This window comes from Hyposmocoma kahamanoa, unplaced genomic scaffold, assembly GCF_003589595.1.
Source record: "Hyposmocoma kahamanoa isolate Upper Pololo Valley unplaced genomic scaffold, ASM358959v1 84, whole genome shotgun sequence".
Classification (NCBI taxonomy): Eukaryota; Metazoa; Arthropoda; class Insecta; order Lepidoptera; family Cosmopterigidae; genus Hyposmocoma; species Hyposmocoma kahamanoa.
The window spans coordinates 3103719-3124408 of record NW_020654229.1 but is presented as its reverse complement, the minus strand read 5'-3'; the positions used below and the strand labels follow the sequence as shown (position 1 = coordinate 3124408).

General features: G+C 39.8%; 1 protein-coding gene across 1 annotated transcript in view; it reads left to right on the top strand.

The window, feature by feature from the left end:
- LOC113234399 overlaps positions 1 to 20690 on the top strand; it is a 55496-nt gene that overhangs the window by 11946 nt on the left and 22860 nt on the right. Inside the window, exons 2-3 of the mRNA XM_026469709.1 lie at positions 15226 to 15353; positions 19587 to 19755. Of these exons, the coding sequence (XP_026325494.1) occupies positions 15241 to 15353; positions 19587 to 19755 (282 nt within the window). The 5' untranslated portion in view covers positions 15226 to 15240. The remainder of the gene's footprint in view (positions 1 to 15225; positions 15354 to 19586; positions 19756 to 20690) is intronic.

Genomic DNA, 20690 nt, shown 5'->3' with positions numbered 1-20690 from the left:
TTATAATTGACTAAATCAGATTTCTGAATGAGCGTAAGCTAGGACTGAAAGCCTTTTTATATGAAAAAACAATTGAACGGGGTCATTGTTTTATGTTCTAATTTATTTTTAAATAAAGAATCTAAAAAGAAGAAAAAATCATAATATAATCTACAGTAACAAAAAAGATTTCAGTTTTTCGAAGTGATCGCAAACTTTTTTTGATGTGTGTACGATACACATTTTTAAAATGGATTTTTTAAATTTACTTAGTAAAAAAAAATTAATTTTGAAATAAAGCCAGTATGGCTGCTGCTCGACCCAAGCAAAATGAACCGTATTAGTACGGGAAAAAATTTGAATTCAAGCCGAGGTAGTCATTAAGTTGCGCGCACACTTTTTGGTAGACAATTTTAGCGACTGTATCGGTACTGCATTGCGACAGAATTGCTGTAGACGCGGCGCTAAATGTCTCCGTGTTTAACTGCTCTTAGCCGGAAAAACAAGTTACGATTATTTTAAATAACCGTTTTTTTTTTCATTTTTCAGCCATTACTGTCCCACTGCTGGGCATAGGCCTCCCTACTCTTTTTCCACTCTTCGCGATTTAACGCCATTACAGGCCAAGACCTCATATTAAGCGTCCATTTCGTCACGCCAACTCGTTCTGGGTCTTCCACGGCTTCGTCTTGCGCGTGGTGGGTCGTGGTCTCCGTAGTGGTCTTTGCTCACAGCTCGTTTGACATGCCGCAGACGTATCCGGCCCAGTTCCATTTTAAGCTCGCGGCTTTATGGCCAACGTCAACTATTTGTGTTTTGGAGCGCAGTATGCTGTTTCGCACGCGGTCTGACAATTTTACTTCCAAGCCCCATATCTCAAATAACCGATACAAAAGATATAATGGTACACGATTATTCGTAAATACAATAGTTTTTTATTTCATATTTTTTAATTTTTACGATAAGTAGTAACATTTTTATGAAAATCACTTGGAAACAACGACGGTACTACGAATACCCAGACCGAGACAATATAGAAAAGTTACCTGTCTACATTAACCCAGCAAGGGATCGAACCCGGGACCTAGAGATGAGGACATGAAAACCGGTGTACAAGACTTGTGAAATTACAGGCAATATGGGACTTTCAACTTATGTCTCAGGGTCACAGGCGCAGTGATAGTGCCCCTCAAGATCTTTGCGATTTAAAACTCGTATAAACACTGCAACTATTATGGACAGGCGTGTCGGTTACCGCCAGGTGCACGACATGTTTGTCCCGTCACTTACACAAACAAGTTGTGGACTTAGAGCTTTTAAATCACAAAGATCTGAGTGACACTGCCATTGCGCCCGTCCCCCTGCGTCATAAGTTGACAAGTCCCATGTGCGAAAGTTTTCGCGCGGCGGCCGCGCGGTACCCACCCACTTACCATGCTTTCACTTACATTAATGGTGAATCTTAATTGTATTTACTAGGCAACTGCATTTAAATTCCTCTAGCCGCGTAGATCAAAGACAAGCCGGAATCGCCCGTGCGCCCGGGGCACTCATTTAATTTAAAACGTAAATGCTAAATCAATAGAGCGTACTTTGTTAGATGCTTGCGGTCTCGGCGCGTACGTGAGCGCGATGAAAAGCGTGTCGAATATAATGTATGTAATGTACCCACTTGTATTTCTTCTTTAAATAGGTAAGGTGGCAGTATTTCCCTGGACGAACTCTGTCACAAGAACGTCTACTGCTGCTAAATATTATCTCGACATATTATACTATACAATAATGAATAAGACTTATTTAAGCATTTCATATCGAAAATTGAAAGGGCGAGCAGCGGTTTTAATACTCATGAATACATGAACAATAATAATTGACCTTACAAAATCTCCCCTATTGACGATTTTAGACAAAACTTTTACAACGTTGAATGTATTCATAGCCAGTTTTCAAAAATATGCTCTCGATGTATGGAAAGGGTGAACCGGTAATTCAGACATACTTATTTACTTATATTACTTACTTACTTTACTTATTACTTACTTATATTATGTTTAGAGCAATATATTATTTATAAGTAGTTTATATGACTGTTACATAATGAAAGGCATTAAAGTACGTTTGTGGGTTTATAAAACGAGCCGACAGGCGAGAGTACATAAAAACATCACACGAGTGTTTTAATGCTAATTATGTCAAACTAATCATAGACAAACTAGAGTCGGCCCCAAGTATCGTATCGTTCGATATCAAGTAACGCGTGAAATTTGTTAAAATTGTTTGCTATTGACATTTCATTTCGAATAAAACTTCATCTCGACTGATATTATTGGAGTCGCTTCACTTTTATAATGAAAGATGATAATGACTAAATGTGATACTTTTAAGCAAAAAAATATGTGTTTTAAAATATGGACTTACACCACTTTTATAACTTTTTTAATTATAGTTTATTTTACTTGTTTTTAAATACGTTGATTACTTAAAAAAATGAAGACTTTAATTTTTAATCGACTTCAAATATTAAAATTTTGGAAGTACAATAGTCCTTCCAATAAAATGAGCGTATTATATAACATCTTATGACATAACTGGTTGAAGACTGTACCACCTCAGTCAACCGTGACCATGAGACCTGTAAAGGGCCCGAAACGTCGGTTTGTTTGAAAAAACTATTATACGCGATTTATATCCGGGAAAATAGTTTCATTTCCTATGTGTAACAATCGCGAAAACCTAAGAACTCGATATTTAAATTTTAATTTTAATTAATACAAATAATGGAAGAAAAGTGTTTTTTCTGATGTTATTTATGCGAGGTTGTCAAATAACCCTGACTATAAACGCTGTCGTATTTTTTTTACTTTTTTTCCTCGCAAATTGTATGTATATAAAAATGCTATTCCGAATTTTCATAATACGTGTCCTGTGTTGTACTGCCATCAGAACCAAAAAAGGCACTCAGAAAAAAATAATTTCTACTAATAAGTAAATTGAGAAATTGCTCTATTTCTCAAAATATTTGCTAATTCTGAAAATATATTTATTAAAAGTAATAAAATATTGTCATTACAAAAATACTGCTTATTTTTTTCTAATACAATTTTACTCTTAACTTTATTCTAACTTTGAGACAAATACGTTCACTTCAAGATTTTATTTCATTTCTAATCAATTCATTGGACATTACTTGCATCAAGAAATTTTTACCTCTTACATCAAATTTAAATAATCTTAAATGAAAGCAAAATTTCTTGGGTGTATTTTAAGAAAATATATTCTTAAACAAAAAAAGAAGTAGTTTTCTATTCAGATTAATATTCTAAATTCTAGAGTATATTCTTAAAACAACATTTCGTTGCGTTTTCATAGTCAATGTTGTCGTGACATGTCGCCGAAGGCGCACGCGGTAACGATTACTTTTACTTGTGCTTGTAATCATAAAAATCATAAACAGTCATTTATCCAAAGAAACAATACGTAGTACCTCTAGTTTGATAGGGTGTTATTTATAGTCATAATTTAAGAAATTTGGTTTCAGCATGAAATCAAACTACACTTGTAACAGGCACAACTTTAACATGCAATTAGTTCCATCACGCCACTGCTAGATGGCATTAGTTGTACTCTGAAACGCGCTATCGTTTTGTTAACTTCAATAGTATAAAGTCATCTCATATAATTATTTAAAATTGTTAGTGATTTCTGCCACTGTAGCATTTATACGGCACTGAATGATCTCAAGTATTTGAGAAGATTCCGTCCTATTTCTGCTACTTTAAGGTTTTGACACTCAGGGCTGGGCAGTATTTGAATTACTTGTATTTGAAATACGTATTTAAAATACAAATACGTATTTTGTATTTGTATTTCAATTACTCCCTAAAAATGTATTTTGTAATTGGTATTTCAAATACCTGACCGTAATGTATTTTGTAATTTGTATTTCAAATACTTTCGTTGTAAAATACATTTCAACAAAATACTTTTTTCTTTTCAATGTACAGCCTATTGTGTGACGTGCATAGATTTATATCAGTGTTGGGCATTAATCAATTAAATTTCAATCAGATTAAAAAATCTATTCAATCGCAATTGATTTCGATTGAATTGATTTTAATTGCAATTAGATTAATTTTATTAGTTGTTCTAAGAAACAATTGAAACTAACAATTAAAGCCGAAACTATCAAGTAAAAGTGTCATTACGAATATGGGTTAGGGGATGGGTTTGGGGTGGGTTAGGGGGTCGGTTAGGGGGCCGGTTGAGGGTCGGTTAGGGGTCAGTTGGGGGTCGGTTAGCAGGTTAGTTAAGGGGTCGGTTAGGGAGTCCCAACCGACCACTTAACCGGTCCCCAACCGACCCCCCAACCGTACCCTTTTTTTTTTTTTTTTTTTCTTTCCGGGGGAAAATCCGTCATGGATACCACCGCGTCACGGGGAGGCGCGGTGGTTATGTGAGACTCCTACTCACTAAAAACCCCCGGGTATTCCCACACTCCGCAAGGGACGGGGCTGTGGCCACGTGGTTTACGATCCACGGCCCCGCCTGCGGTTGTCCGCGACTGCGGACCCACCTCTGGGAGACTTTCTCCACTCCGTCGTTAGTGGCATGTCGGGAATACTTGGCATGCCAACCAACCCGTGAACCCTTGCCCAGTGAGTGACAAAGCCCCCGTTTTGCCACTCAGGGTTCACTGTCAGGGCGGCAGTTGGCGGGCATAGGCCAGCCGCCTGCGCCCTAAACGTTTGCGGCGCATAGGATGAGAGGAAGGGTCTTCCTCTCGCTCCCGCTCCGCCGCCTCTTTCCGCGACAATACATCGGTGCAGAAGGAGGCCACCGCATTCCACGCCCTCTCACTGCCGACCATGGCTCGCACCACGGTCGACAGGGATAGGTCATGCCCCACCACTGCGGTCAGGGTTGACCGCTGCTCGTCGAACGCCGGACATGCCTGCAGTGTGTGCTGGGCCGTGTCTTCGGCGCAGCCACACTGATGGCATACGGTCGTCGGTTCTCGTCCCACCCTGCACAGGTATTTGCCGAAGCAACCGTGCCCCGTCAGAACCTGCGCAAGGTGATAAGAGATGCCTCCCCAGGATCGATCCGCCCATTTTGCCAGGACTGGTCGAATCGCTCCGATGGTCCAGTGGCCAGATCTCGGCTCCTCCAGCTTCTCTTGCCACTTCCGGAACACGTCCCGTCGGATGTTTATCCGCCATCGATTAATGTGCTCCAGAAGTGGCTCCTCCCCTTCGGACCTCAGCTCTGCCGACCGCCAATAGAAAGCTGACAGCCCCTCTGCATCCAGATCCCATGGTGGGGTACCTGCCATGACGCATGCCGCCTCGTAAGAGGTGGTGCGATATGCTCTCGACACCCTGACCGTTATGACTCGCTGCGGTCTCCGCAGCAGGGTCTTGCCTTGAGCGGTGAGGCTATTTGCCCATATGGGCGCTCCATACATGGCCATCGAACGCACCACCCCCGTATACAGGCGTCGACAGTTGGCACTCGGCTCCCCCACATTCGGCAAAAGCCGACTCAGGGCGGAAGCTGTACCCACCAGCTTTGGAGCTAGGAGCCGGAAATGCTCTTCGAACCTCCATCGACTGTCAAGGACCAGTCCGAGGTACTTCATGGTACTCTTAACAGCAATGGAGGCTCCCCCCACCATCAATGTCGTGCCCGCGCGCGGTGCGTTCCGAGGCCCGTGAAAGCACACAGCCTCAGACTTCTCCAGTGCTACCTCTAGGCCCAAACGCCGAATCCTGGTCACGGTATGGGCAACCGCAGCCGTGGCTAACACTATAGCCTCCCGGTGCGTGCTGCCTCGGGCCGTAACCAGGGTGTCGTCGGCGTAACACACTACATCGACTCCAGCCATGCACTCCCCGCGCAGCACCCAGTCGTACCCGATATTCCACAGGAGCGGTCCGAGGACTGACCCCTGTGGCACACCGCACGACACGCTCCATCGACCCACCCCATCGCGGCTTGGATATATCACGGCTCTATCGGAGAGGTAGGACTCTACCATCTTCCGTAGATACTCGGGCACACAATGGAACTTCAGCGCCTCTAGTATGGTGGACCAGGGCAGTGTGTTGAAGGCGTTGGCGATGTCAAGAGACACTGCCAAGAGCACTTCGCGATTGCCCACCGCTTCGTCCGCCAGGTCCCTCAATTGTGCAATGGCATCAATGGTGGACCTGCCTCGACGGAAACCAAACTGTTTGGCGCTGAGGTCCGGTCCTACCTCTTTCAGATGCCTTATGAGTCGAGCGGCGATCACTCTCTCGAAAAGCTTACTTAACTCATCCAGCAGCACGATCGGTCTGTATGCCGATGGCGACTCAGCCGATCGTCCCTCTTTTTGGAGCAGGACCAGCTTACCAATCTTCCACCTCTCTGGAAAATGGGCTTGCTCCAAGCAGGCACTCATGAGCGCTCTCGTTCGCGGTTCTAGGGGACCTAGGGCCAGCACCAGTGCACGACCAGGTACCCCATCTGGGCCTGGGGCGGTGTTTTTGGCACGTAGCCTCAATACCGCTGCACCCAACTCTGCCTCAGTGACCTCGTGTGCACCCGTGCTACCTCCTTCGTCCTGGTTTGGTTCCGCTGCCGGCGCCATCGGCGGAGGTGTGTGGTGCGCCCTTTCTGGAAATAGGGCTCTCACAACCTGTTCCAGCAGTTCGGGCTGGAGACTCTGCGTTAATCCCCCAACCGTACCCTAACCAACCCCCTACCGACACCTAACCGACCCCCAAACCGACACCTTAATCGACCTCCAACCGGACCCCCTAATCGAGCCCCTATCTGAGCCCCTAACTGACCCCCCAACCGGCACACTAACCGACCCCCCAACTGACCCCCCAACCTTCGTGGTGGTATTATGTGTGAAGATCTACATACAAAAAATATATGTAATTAGATTGAAGTCGTTGTAAATGACGAAGTAAATGCAAGTGATCAATTTCTTTTTTGCAAAGAGCATCTATTATATGTATGTATGTGTATATGTGTGTGTGTGAGTGCGTGTGTGTGCGTGCGTGCGTGCGTGCGTACGTGCGTGCGTGCGTGCATGCGTGCGTGCGTACGTGCGTGCCTGCGTGCGTGCCTGCGTGCGTGCGTGCCTGCGTGCGTGCGTGCGTGCGTCCGTTTGTGTAAAGCGGAACGTTCAAAAAATGAAGTATGAAATTATTTGATTTTTAATTCGGGACTTAATCACGTATAAACATATTTTATTTACCTCGACGTTTCGGACATATTGCAACGTCCATGGTCTCGCAGGGACTGAAGAGGCGGGTGTCAGCATCTTCTAGTTGGGCGAGTTTTTCTAACTACCCGCACTTTATCTTCATTACTTATTTGTGCACTAGGGTTCTCACTACACCGACACACAACACTCACGACATCTTAAATACTCGTATTCAATGCAGTAGAAGCACATTTGCAGGTGGCAACAGTGCATGGTATTGTCAAAGACGTCAAAGTCATCTTTTCGCGGTTATAACTTAGAGTAGCAGGGTTCTAGGGTTATAGCCGCCATTTTGCGGTTGGTTTAAATTGCACATTTACATCCTTTATAGGCCGAGTAGATAGGGATAACGTATTGCGTGAGCGGCTAATTTGTGTTGTGAACGTGTTATGAATGGCATTTACACGTATATACAGTATTCGACATGTATAGGAATATTAATAATAATTATACGTACTTCGTGCTCTGAAGTATGGTTGTATTGGTTTAACAGTTTTTTTCTGGTAAAACTGAATATTTAAAACTTCTTTTTCAAGATATGTATTGTGGAAGGAAATGCTTTGAAGGAAATTGTTGGTTTCCACATGTCGCGATAAGTATACTAATAAAGTATTTTGTAATTTGTATTTGTATTTTGTATTTTAAATACACCCCATGAAAGTATTTTGTATTTTGTATTTCAAATACACCTCAAGAAAGTATTTGGTATTTTGTATTTTAAATACATTTAAGGAAGTATTTTGTAATTTGTATTTCAATTAAGATGTAGCATGTATTTTGCCCAGCCCTGTTGACACTGAACTGTGTGCTTTCACGTCAGTGAGACATACTGTTGGGTCCATAACCTTGTAAATGTACCCTCTTTGATATTAGAAAACATAAATAATTAAGTAGCTTTAAATTTTTCATTCTTTTTTTTTAAATCAAAATCGGACATTTCTAATAACAAATAAATATTTTGTTGAATCTAGACTGGCTTTGTGATTTGAAGTAAATTAATTTGCTCTTAGATTAAATATTTCTGTCTTGTAACTAAAATACACTTTTGAGACGTTTTTTTTACTATTATCAAGTATTATTCTCTAGCCTCTATAGGGAGAAGATCGTTTTGTTGGATTTAATAAATTTGTCTTCATAAAAAGAATTTTGTCTTTTTCTAAGAAATCTGTTTTTACCGTGTAGTTGTGCCTTTTTTCTTTACGAGGGCAGAGTAGTTTCTTATTTTGTATTCACGTTGTCAATTAGAAAATTAGTACTCGTCTGGATTTTATTTACCTGCAATGCGAACTTATGTGTGGGTTTTAAATTGATTTTGTCTGTAAGGGGTAAATGTTTCAAAATGGCGGCTTCTAGACCGCTAAAGTATAATGCAGTGTGCGCAGCGTAAGCAACGTTGATGTGTGTGTCGATGACTTGTTGGTTGTGTTTGTAAGGGGGAAGGGGTGTTTCAAAATGGCGGCGCCGTCTAGACTGCTATGTGAGAGTGCAATGCTCTTAACGTAATTTGTGTCTGTAGAAGTCTATAGTTATTAGCTTTTTTATGTATAGCAGAGGTTATCAAGGGTAGATTGCAATTTCGTCAGGGATAGTGCAAAGCCGCGTATGTAGCATTGGTAAAAGGCGCGTATCTGCTACTAAACCAAATTTATTGGAGAAGGTTTTAAAGTTATTACTTTGTTATTTAAATTGCTACGACTTTCATTTTTACACAGTAAGCATTAATTTATGTTGGCGACGGACTGATAACAATAGGTTCCCTAAATCTTGTTAATTTACTAGACACGTCATTTACGCGGATTTGACTGAGTAAGTTACGCGGTATTGAAATCAAAGGCATATTGTTATTCACCGATTTCTGGTTTTTTCATTAAAGAAGGCAGGTCTCAATCATATAACTACGTGCAATAGCATGCCAAATCAACTTGGCTACATGTTTCAGATACGCATAACCATCCAATGCTAGTTACACGGAATTGCACTATCCCCGACAATATAGTCTAGCAAAATATAATAAGGTATATGTATATGTCTACAGATGTACATAGGGCAATATGTGCAGCGTCAGCAACGTAGTCGTGTGCGTGAGTGTATATAAATGATTGATTTTATCTGAAAAGAGGAGGTGAGATGGAGGACGTGGGGTATTCCGAAATTTCTATTTCTGTCTACAGGTAACGGTACTTCAGATTCTCGTTGGTCATTCGCGCACATGAGTTCCGCTAGATCGAACGTGTTGACCGCGTGCATTATCGGGTGTGGCGACGATAATTGCTCCTTTGTTACGGTGTTGGTGCTACAATATTGCAGCTTCAAGTTATAGAGGTAAGGCTCATTATCCACCAAACGGGAGATGCAAAGACTTGTATTGAAACAATCAATAGAAAAAAAGAGTCAAGACAAATTCATCTACTGGAATCGGCGGTTTGTTCATACAAAAAGCACCAATCGTATGTGAACGTCGTCGATACGAAAGTACACCGACTGGCGTATCCCATGCTAATAGTTCTTTTTATATGAACTAACTGCCGATCGACGTCGATGAATGAGTGTTGGCTCTAATGCAACTTTGTTGGTAGACACATCTTCGCACTTTCATCTGGTAGATAATGGGCCTTAAAGTTACAGCGTCGCTCCGTCTAGTGTTCGGACAGTCGCACGTGTGAGCTGGACTAGAATTATTAAGAAAAAAACTTCTGTGGTTGTGAACCAATGATCTTGTAATAGGTGTACACACGGTAAGGACACAGCGGAGTCGTCGAAAAAGGCGGCTTTGACACAATGAGCTACAGGTAACTAAAGCATTTGAGCAGATCAGCCAGATAATTGATTGCAAGGCTATTTTCTTGTTCGTATCGTTTTTGAGATGTTAAACATGACATCTCCAAGATACAGCGTTGCGTGGTATCGCGCAGTCTGCGCAGCGTTGGCTACGTTGTTGTGTATGTCTATAGATGATTGATTTTGTTGGAAACCTGAATTGAGGGGGAGTGGGGAGGGCAAAGGCGTTCCAAAATGGCGGTTTCAAGCTTTAGTATCGTGCGTTTTTACACAGTGTGCGCAGCGTTCATTACGTAGTTTTGCGTGTGTTGATACATGAATTTGTCAGGATCCTTGGGTTGAAGTTGGAAGGTGGGGTATGCCAAAATGGCGGTTCCTTGCTACATACTTAAAGGTAGATTCAGACTCCAATTGGTCAGTCGCGTGAGCGAGTTTCGCCAAATTAGACGTCTTGTGCATTTGGATACTTCACAGTTCACGAAGTGTAAATGAATAAATATGGTTTGACGGTGAACAGTGCAACAGATGGCAGTTCATAGTTACAGAAATCAGCCCCATTATGCTCCAAACAGAACAATCCAAGACTTGTTCTTTAATAACCGATAGATTTCCGGTTTTTGCTTAGTAAAAGTAAAGTGAGACAAGTTCGTCCACCGGGAACGACGGTACAAGAAGCTAGCTTTGTATGTGAACGTATTTGAAGCGTTGCATTCCACATTAGACGTTGTTTTTGTATAAACAAACTGCCTATCTCTGTCGATAAACACGTCTTAACCCTAATCTCCATCTCCAAATCTTCGTTCTTTCATTTGGGAGTTGGGAGATAATAGGCCTTAAAGTAGATTTCACCGTCACACCATCTAGCGTTTGGTCAGACGCACGAGAGAGTCGGCTTAAAGTGCAAGTGAACACCGCGTAGGTGCTCTTGTGACTGTGAATGACCTTATAATAGATAGACAAAGGTGTCTTCCCGCCGGAGTTGTTTCAAAATGGCGTCTCCGAGGGTTAAGGAACTGGTAACTATAGCACAGTTATCAAGTCATAAACACAGAGTGTTACGGCGCGTGTACACGCTAAGAAAAGTCGCCAAGTCTATGCAAGAATTCGTGTCGTTTCTACACACGAACTGTGTACACACACCCCCGACGCTACGCGCTCTGCCGCTATTGCATAGGGCGCATTGTAAATGAACGACTGATTATGCGCGTGGACTGATTTTGCAAAGTACCACTGTTGTTGGTAAACCTTTTTGCTGACACACCTTCTATGTATGTCTGTGATTAACAAACGTTGAAATTTTCATACGAAAATATTTGATAAACTTTTCCTCATGTTGTCGCAGTGTAAAATAGAGGGTACCAAACTCATCTTTTTGTTGCAAAATTGGGTGAGTCCAATAAATTCTCTTGTATCTTCTTTTCTTATTCATTTTTCTATACATATAATATGCAATCACCATTTTTTTTTGCTTAGTAGTCAACATAATTCTTCCTCTTTATTTCTTTTGACAGTCGGTAGTAAAACGACAGCTACCTCGTCAATGCACTGACACGTTTACCCTACACACGTCTCCCCGGAAGAATTCGTATCGTGTACATAGTCACCATTTTCTTGTCTGCAACAGACACGAAATATTTTCGTGGCTAGATCCGACAAAATTCTTGTCGTGTACAAGGCCATTCTCGTTTTTTCTTTTGCAGACACGACAAATTTCTTAGCGTGTACACGCGCCATTACGCTAATATATGCTAGAATACTAATTTGGGTACTTACTTGCTATTTTGTCTTTCGTTTGAGGTATTAAAATGGCGGCTGGAAGCAACAGCGTCTCGTGGTATTACACGGTCTGCGCAGCATTAGTTATGTACTTGGTACTTGGTGCAACGGGCTGGTATCCGCAACTCGACGACAAAGCGCCTATTTTACATTAGTTATGTAATTTTGTTTGTGTGTGTCGATATACGATTGATTTTGTCTAGAATCTTTAGGGAGGGTTGGGGGGAGGCGACGGCATTCCAAAATGGCAGGTCCATGCTACAGCGGCGCGTGGTATTGCGCAGTCTGCGCAGCGTTAGCTACGTAGTTTATGTGTGTGTTTGTCGATAGATGATTGATTTTGTCTAGAATCTTTATGGAGGGTTGGGGGAGGCGCAGCACCGCGCGTCTTTTGCGCAGTTTTGTGTCGGTTTTGAGGTACAGGCTTTTATGAGGTACAGGATGACGATTTCTCTTTATGATATTATAGTTCAAATTACAATGATAATGGTCGTAACTACGAAAACTTAGATAACGACCAAGTCGGCAGCCCTCGGAATGCCTCGACAGTCTTCGGGTGACTTACGTTTAACGTTACGGCTGATCTGAATAAAAGCATGGCGCAAGATCGGAATTAAAAAGTAATTAATTTGTTACATACATACAATAAAAAATTTCAATATTAATAGAAGAAGGCATTCGAAAAACTACCTAAATCACGGAATCTTTAGTTTTTGCCAAAATAACAATGATATGTAAGGATGCCGTACAACGAAAACTCGGGAAACTTGACAATTACAATATATTTCTTTTTAACCACGTGTTATTTCTCAATTTTCAACCACCAAAATCAGTATGCCCCACACCAGCCAAGAGTTCCCTTTATCTACCGTTCATTCTACCCTGTTGCCATATTGTTTCAACCGATTTTATCCGATTTTTATCGCTTACTTGAAACGATTTGTCACACTAGTAAAATTACTTGTCAACCATATTGATTGACTTATTTTTTAAAGAATTGTATAAAAATTAATGGCAAATTCGAAGAGACCTTACAGGTATTAGAATAAAAAAGGTTGCCATATTTAAACAATAGCAGATAATAAAAGACTCGTGGAGTACCGCACCAACCGCGCGTCTTTAGAGCCTATGCACGTTAAATATCGATGTATCGAATCCATTAGCATATTTTCTTGAGATTTTAATGGGATTCTGCAGTAACCTCTTTCAAACAAAAAAAGTATCATCAAAATCGGCTCACAAATGCCGTTCTTATTTCAATGTAACCTTAAATGGTCGAGCCAAGATAGCATCCTCTTTTTAACCGACTTTTTGGAAAGGGGGCACTTCCATAGTTGCCCCATTTCATTTTGAAGGAAATCATCCACCTCTAAGGGTGGCTGTTCACGCATGAAGATTCATTTTTATAAATAGCGCCTAAATTTTCTTAACGAGCAATTATTATAATGGTTGATTTTGCTATTTCTCTAATTCAAGGCGTTTTTCTCTCAATATTCTTTGAGTAGTGACAACCGATTTTATTATCTCCAGTGTCAAGTCCTGTACAGTGGCGAATTTAAGAATATTCAAACCAATAAAACTTAGCAAATAGATGTAATTCCACGTACTTTTGAGGTCGGTTTTTTTATTGACAGCTATGATCGGCGATAGAATGTAACTTAATAATTATTGTCTAAATAGGGAACGAATAATTATATATTTCATCTCCACTGTGAACACCAACGACGTGTTTATTTCGGTTAAATGTATAGTATTTATCTACAATAACCATAAGGCGCTAAAATCGTATACAGAGCGCCAAACTCCGCTTTAGTCTTCATTTGTTCTACTGACAGCGCGATACTGCGATGACATTACAATTTAAATTTCGAATAGGTTGACTTGGGACATTGTTTTCGTGGTTTTTGTATTAGACCCGTCGTCCATTTATTTGTAAGTCAATGACAATAACACATAATTTATTTAATATCTGCATTAAAGTCGTGATAAGTTTGTATTTATGATACATCATTTATACGGTTATGTTCTATAGTTTTTTTTCTTAAACCTAGTGATGTAAGCAATAAGATAGTACTATTATGTGATTAAGAAAATTATGTAGTATGGATGCTATAGTAGAAATATCCCCAGAAATTAAGCAAAAGTGTTGCCATTATCGAAAATTATACGAAAATATATACGATAAAAAACATGAATAAATGTATAATATCAAATCAATCTTATTTGATTGATTACTTACTTATGTTATTTACAAATATAATGTTAATTTTGCCAAAAAAATAAAAAAAAATAAAAACAAATTATTTAAGTAACGATAAAATTCTCAAAACATGTATGGGTAAAGTAAAAATTTGATTTTGCACTCATTGATACAGCGTAATTGCACATCAGTAGTGAGTGCGATAGCCTTGTAAGCGTCTTGTTTCTGTTCCTTGTGATTTCAGGCGGGTATGAATACTACTAAATTCCTATACTATATTAGTAACTAGTACCATACTAGTATTAATGATACTGTGGTTGTGTCACGACTCTAAAACCATCTGTCAAAAAGAGGATGCTACCTTGGCACGACTATAGTAAGCTTATTATAATATTACTCATATTCATACAATGACAAAGCTGTCAACCAAGTAATGTATTATTGGTAAAGTGATTGAAAGTCCGAATGATTTCCCAATATTGTCTATTCCTTACTAAAAACAGAAAAGAAATAACGCTATATGAACTATATAATGCCATCTCCTTCTTTTCGTAGTATAAACTTGAAGTACTTACCTAATGTTATTTACATTCAGCGAATTTTAACTGTTAAAAAAGAAAACTATGTAATAATAAAATCTATTAAAATTACGTTGTTTTCAATTATTTTCGCGCATTTTCATGAAGGAAAATTAATAAAACAAGCTGAGTCGTGATAGTCATGTTGTGAATTCGGAATTATAGTCTAGTATCAACTGTTAGTGTCGCCAAGGAGCATAATATAGATGTCGCTGTCATGATTTTACGAAATAAACATCGCGTATTTTTATTTAACGAGAAATACGTACTATTAAATAAAAAAAAATTAAAAAAAATATTGATGAGATTTATAGTAAATAAATAAGTTCAACATTTCATTACAAATCAATATTTAGACAATAAATTCGAAAATAATGTTGTTTCCACTGCGTCCAAGTAACTATTTTAAGATTGCTAAATTTGACATATGAACCATATTAGGTACTTTAATGTTAAAGTCGCGTCGTAGTATGAACTGAGTGAATGAACAGTCACAAAGCTACCAATAAAACATCATAGTTTTAACATTGTAATAAGCTTACTTTAAGCGCGTCTCGGTACGAAAAGTAAGGTTAAAGTAATATTGTTTTAAGAGGTTGTGGTATGCCCCTGTTTGAAAGTGGAGGAAGCCTGTTTAAAAAAAATTTTTTTTTTAGTTGCCTGCCGAACAGATGGCGTCGCGGGGTCAGGGATACAGCCAAGCACAGAGTCACGAGTGGGACCCGATGCGAGATGACTTCGACTCCCACAACTACGATCCTCAGTACCACGACGACGACTCCAGGTATGGCTGCTAACAGATTGACTGCACGTTTGCAGTCAATGCGTGCGTCAACTGCATGCAATCAAAACTCAACTGCTTGCAGTCAATCATGCATCGATGTGAATAATAGTCCGAGAGTCAAAAGTAATTCGATGCGTTACTTTCTCAAACTCGTATCTTATAAAGAGTGATTATTTAGGAGATGGCAAAAATTTCTATTTATTTTAAATTTCTTGTCAAGGGTGTGAATTTGGATGCATTATTTTAAGAATATCTAAAAGCCAGTGTATGAATATGAAGGAAATGTTATGTGAAATAAGCCTTCAAATTTTATAAGAATGTAATATTAAGATGTAATTAAGGAGAACGTGCAGCACCCGGACAAACCAATGTAGGTTTAAGGGTGTGATGTATATATATTTTTGTAATATTCTTAGTGTTTAAAATAAATAAATAAATAAATATACAATGCATTTTTTGCAACTGAAATGGAACTTTGTGCTTTAAGATACGAGTTTGAGAAAGTAAGGCGACATTCTTACGAGTATATTTTTTTTGGAATAATTATTTAATTTTAATTTTTTTATTTATTTGTAATCAGGTTACAAAAACCCATAAATACATACCTTAAAGACTAACATATATAATATACATAATAATACAATAAAAACACTACTGAATAATTATTATTTACACGTATTGTCTGCGACGTGTGACGCAACGTGGGTGTCCGATAGCCGGCCTCGGAAACGTCGGTACATGACACGCTTTGGCCAAAACTCATCCTCCATGAAGGTCGACAGATATTGAGTTGGTACTCTCACCACAAATTAATTAAAATTTACATTGTGGCGGGACACCAACTGCTCGAACCTCAGGGTAGCATTGGTTTTCACCCGTATACACGACGACTCAAAACTGCCGAAAGATGCGTTTTGCGCCCCGCGACTATATATAGTTATAGGCCTCGGGTGACATTATTACCGAAGCCGCACTACTAGGTAGCGACAGGGATCCTAAAACAGTGTTGCACTCTTGTTATTGATAAGAAAATATAGGAAAAAAAACACAAAGAAGATTAACATCGTAGTAATGTGCGATGCTGAGCAATTCGCAAATTCTTGCGATACGTAATGCGAGCTCTTAGATTCTTTTTTGGTCGTAGACAGTTTTGTGCTTCAACCCTAATAACTGCTTCTTGATTCATTGGATGAACACAATACCTTCTGTTCTTCCTGCGGCAATATAAAAGCGCAACAAACCGTGGATCCATTACAGACGTTACAGAGCGATTGCTGTATGAAACCGGCAATACGTCTTTTAAACGCATGAAATTATATCGTGTGAACACCTCGCCGTATATCCGTTTATAAATCGAATACGGTAAAAAACGTGTAGGACAATGCCAAGTGAACGAAGGCTAAGGGCTCCGTTTAATGAACCCCGGGGGTTCGTGGCGAGCCTAACTAATACAATGGACTATAACGCACACACTCAACATAGTTATATGATGGCGGTACCCTAAAATGTAGGATGTTGCAATAATTAACATGAACCGTAAAAACTTTGGAATGTTGCAAATATCACACCCGTGAAATTATGCACACGTTACTTAGAATTAGTCAGACAGTAAATTCACACCGCGAGATATTAAGGTTATACTTTATAGCATTTTTACTTGTTATCGAAAATCCGAGAAAACTAGGTTACAAAGTAACCACCGCCAATATTCCATTGTTCTACTCCTTGGTATATAAGGATTGGAGCTGCGACTCCAGATCATTCGATTGCTGATCGTTCAATTGTTCGACACCCTTTCAGTCTGTTGGACCGTTGTCGCATAAGTTTTTTATATAAATACATTCTTGTCTAATTTGGAAAAAGTGTTTAAATTCAATGAATCCGTCTCCAAAACGTAATTACTCTCGTTAAAGGTTAATTCAGGTCTACTTACCTTACACCCCATCATCTCCGCAAGAAGAAGAGGAGAACGCACTCACAAAAACTATAACTACATAGCCCCGCACTAGGGAAACCCTGTGTCGCGGGTGCATGAACACACACATAGACAACCACAAATTACACCCAAACTCACGAGAGAAATAAATGTAGGCCGTACAAATATTTCCGGCCCGGGAATCGAACCTGGGACCTCTGCGTGGTAGTCCGGCAAGGTAACCGTTCGGCCACAGAGGCAGTTTATATTAAAATGTAATTAAGTAAAGTTTACAATATAAGCTAGTAAAAGCGAAACCTGTTTTTTTTATCTTTTCGGAGAGGGTTCGTGGACTTTTTGTATTTTGAGAGGGGTCCATGACTAGAAAAAGGTTAACAATCTTGGCATAGAGAGAGCAATATCTCGCTTGTGTAGTTCTCGCGCAAATCGCGCCTTGTCGTGCTCCATCTGTCGATACCACGTGAGTGGTTCTGTTGTACTGGGTATTTTTATACGATACCAAGTGACCGGACGAACATGTCGTTCGCCAAGAGATGGACCGTGGGTTAAAACCCAATCAACCCTTGTTTTAAACGAGTTTCCCAAACCAGTTTTATTCCATTTCGGCGCAAAATCATTCCATATTTATTACAAACGATGTAATAGTTATTTGTTACGCAAGGCTGCAAAGTTATCGTTTGACGCGAGTGCTTGTATTGAAACCTGAGCAAGCGAAGGTTCGCTCGTGGTTCAAAAATAGAAACAACTTTGCTGCCGAGCGAAACACACAACTTTTCACAACACTATAACGAGGAAAATACCCCACTATAGCGAGGAAAATGGTGGATGAAAGAAAAACAGTTGAACTATAACAATTAGAGATGCCACGAATGTTCGGCTACTATTCGGTATTCGGCCTACTCGGCCACTTTTTTAATATTATTATTCGGCTGAAATACCGAATACTTGTGTATTTTAATCACAAATTATTGGTTTAATACTTAAAATTGATCAGTGGCAGTTTGTGACGAATGAAAACATTTCAGCATCATTTTGTTCCGCATTGGTTGGTAACGAACGATTGCGCTTTTCCTCATAAGCAATTCCTGCTTCTGAAAATAGCCTCTCACTCTAAACACTACTCTGCCAGGAGACGATAAATAAATCTTTGCAAATTTTGACAGGCCTGGATACTGCTTTGTGTTTGCTGACTACCACTTGTAAGGCTCCGTCACCATTCATTAGTAGCGACTTCTTCCAAACAGGTCCAGAAACTGTCATGTTTTGATTCTATCATTTTTCAACGTAGACACCCCACACTCGTTACCTCCGCACTCAGCGCAATGAGACAGATCGTAAAGGTCACGCATGAAATGCATAGAGATCTGTGCACCGAATATTTGGCCCTTGGGCCGTTAGTGTTTCCGAATATTCGATATTCGGCCAAATCACTATTAGTGGCATCTCTAATAATAATTCAGTTTTAATAAATAAAATTAGTTATCGTTGGCAATTTAATGTCAACAATAAAAATAATTTATATTACATAAATAATGTACTAAAAATCGCGCAGTTAAACGTGTCATTATGTTTTTTTTTAGAAAGAAAAAATTAAGTGCACCACAGTTCATCGTCAAGTTCGAATTTCAAAAACTTTTACAATGATAGCATAGAAAAAACGCTTTTGCGCTTTCTAATGAGAAAGAAAGCCTTTTTGAACTAGTGAGGTGAAAAAAGGTGAAAGAAGAGGCAACTCTTCACAATAACCTACTTTATAATCTCGTGGATACTCACTACTAAAGATGCATATTACGATTAGATTTTTACGACAATCGATTCAAGGGTGTACGATCTGACGATTTTTGTATCGATTTATTACAATCCGATTTTCAAGCGAACCAATTCAATAGAAAGGCAAATCGAATCTTCTATATCACAAAGTACAAGATAAACATTTTATAATAATATCATTAAAATTGAAGAAAATTACAGCAAATATTTAGTAGTAAATAGTTTTTGCCATCAATTTTGGGCATTAATGGGTATTAACCCCATTTAAACCCGGTTAATTAACAAGTTAAAACCCGGGCGCTTGTCCATCTGTGCGTACGCCTGGTGGTAAGCGACCGAGAGAAGTATTTAGGTATGATTCCTGCGCTCACAGGCCATGTTGCTAATTAAACCAAATAGATATACCACTGTTGCCGCCAGACCCAAGTAGAAGACATTGACGTTATCATTCTCAGTGTGCGATATATTATCCTCACGCTGTAGAACGTGATACAACACCAATATAATTTTTTTAAATTTATTCACAGTGAACATGTTAATCTAAACCACTCCAGACTCTACGTGACATCAATACCCAAAGGGCTTAACGAGGAAGGGCTGAGGGCCGCCTTCGTCAAATACGGGTCATTGTTGGAGTGCTTTGTCAGCAGGGACCCTAACAAACGTTATGCCCTTGTCACCTATGAATGTCCTGCGTAAGTGTTTGTTTTTTCTTCTTCTAAAATATCTATCACCTGTGGTAGCCTAATAATGGTTTGAACTACCGCCTCTCAAGCAAAGACCGTGGTTTCGAATCCGGTCTCGCACATCTGAGTTTCTCAGAATTTATGTGCGAAATATAATTTGAAATTTACTATAAGCTTTTCGGTGAAGGATAACATCGTGATGAAATCATCGAATCGAATCGAAAAACGTCGAAGAAGGTTCTCAACACTCGGAAAATGTGTGAAGTCTCAACCACGTATGACCCGTGCCCAGCGGTGGGACGTATGAAGCGTGAAACACACAGCGGGTCGGGTCGGGGTGTTGTCGTCCTTATAAATACACGGAATTAGACCCGACCCGACTCGCACCCGACCCGACTCGCGACCGACCCGACCCGCGCCCGACTCGCACCCGCTCTGTGTGCTTCACGCTTAAATGGATTGATGTAAATGATGATTATCATGGTCAAGCATCCAACTGCTCTCCTTGTCATAACTAACGCATTTGTATGTCAGTTACACTGAATTTGCTTAACAATAAAAGTGAAACGAAATAAGATATCAAAAAACCGATTAGAGGAGTTTGTAGATCTTGTTTGGTTGTTGTAGATCAGGTATATTAATAACTAAATTTCGTTAAAAATTACGTTAAATAGTAACGAGGGCAGCATAACATTGCAGTGACGCTCAGAGTTTTAACCTTTTAACCGCCTAACAAAACTTGTTTCGTTCCCTAGACACTTGTCAACTAACATAGTATTATCTCATAAATTGCGTTATATTATATTTTATCTCAAAATTTCGCTGCATTTGTATGTCATTCGTATACGATTTAATTTCAAAGTGACAGGACAACACTGTCGCTTTGAAATTAAATAAGTAATATTAGGGGTTAAAGTATGAAATTGCCGTTTTATTGCAATAGGT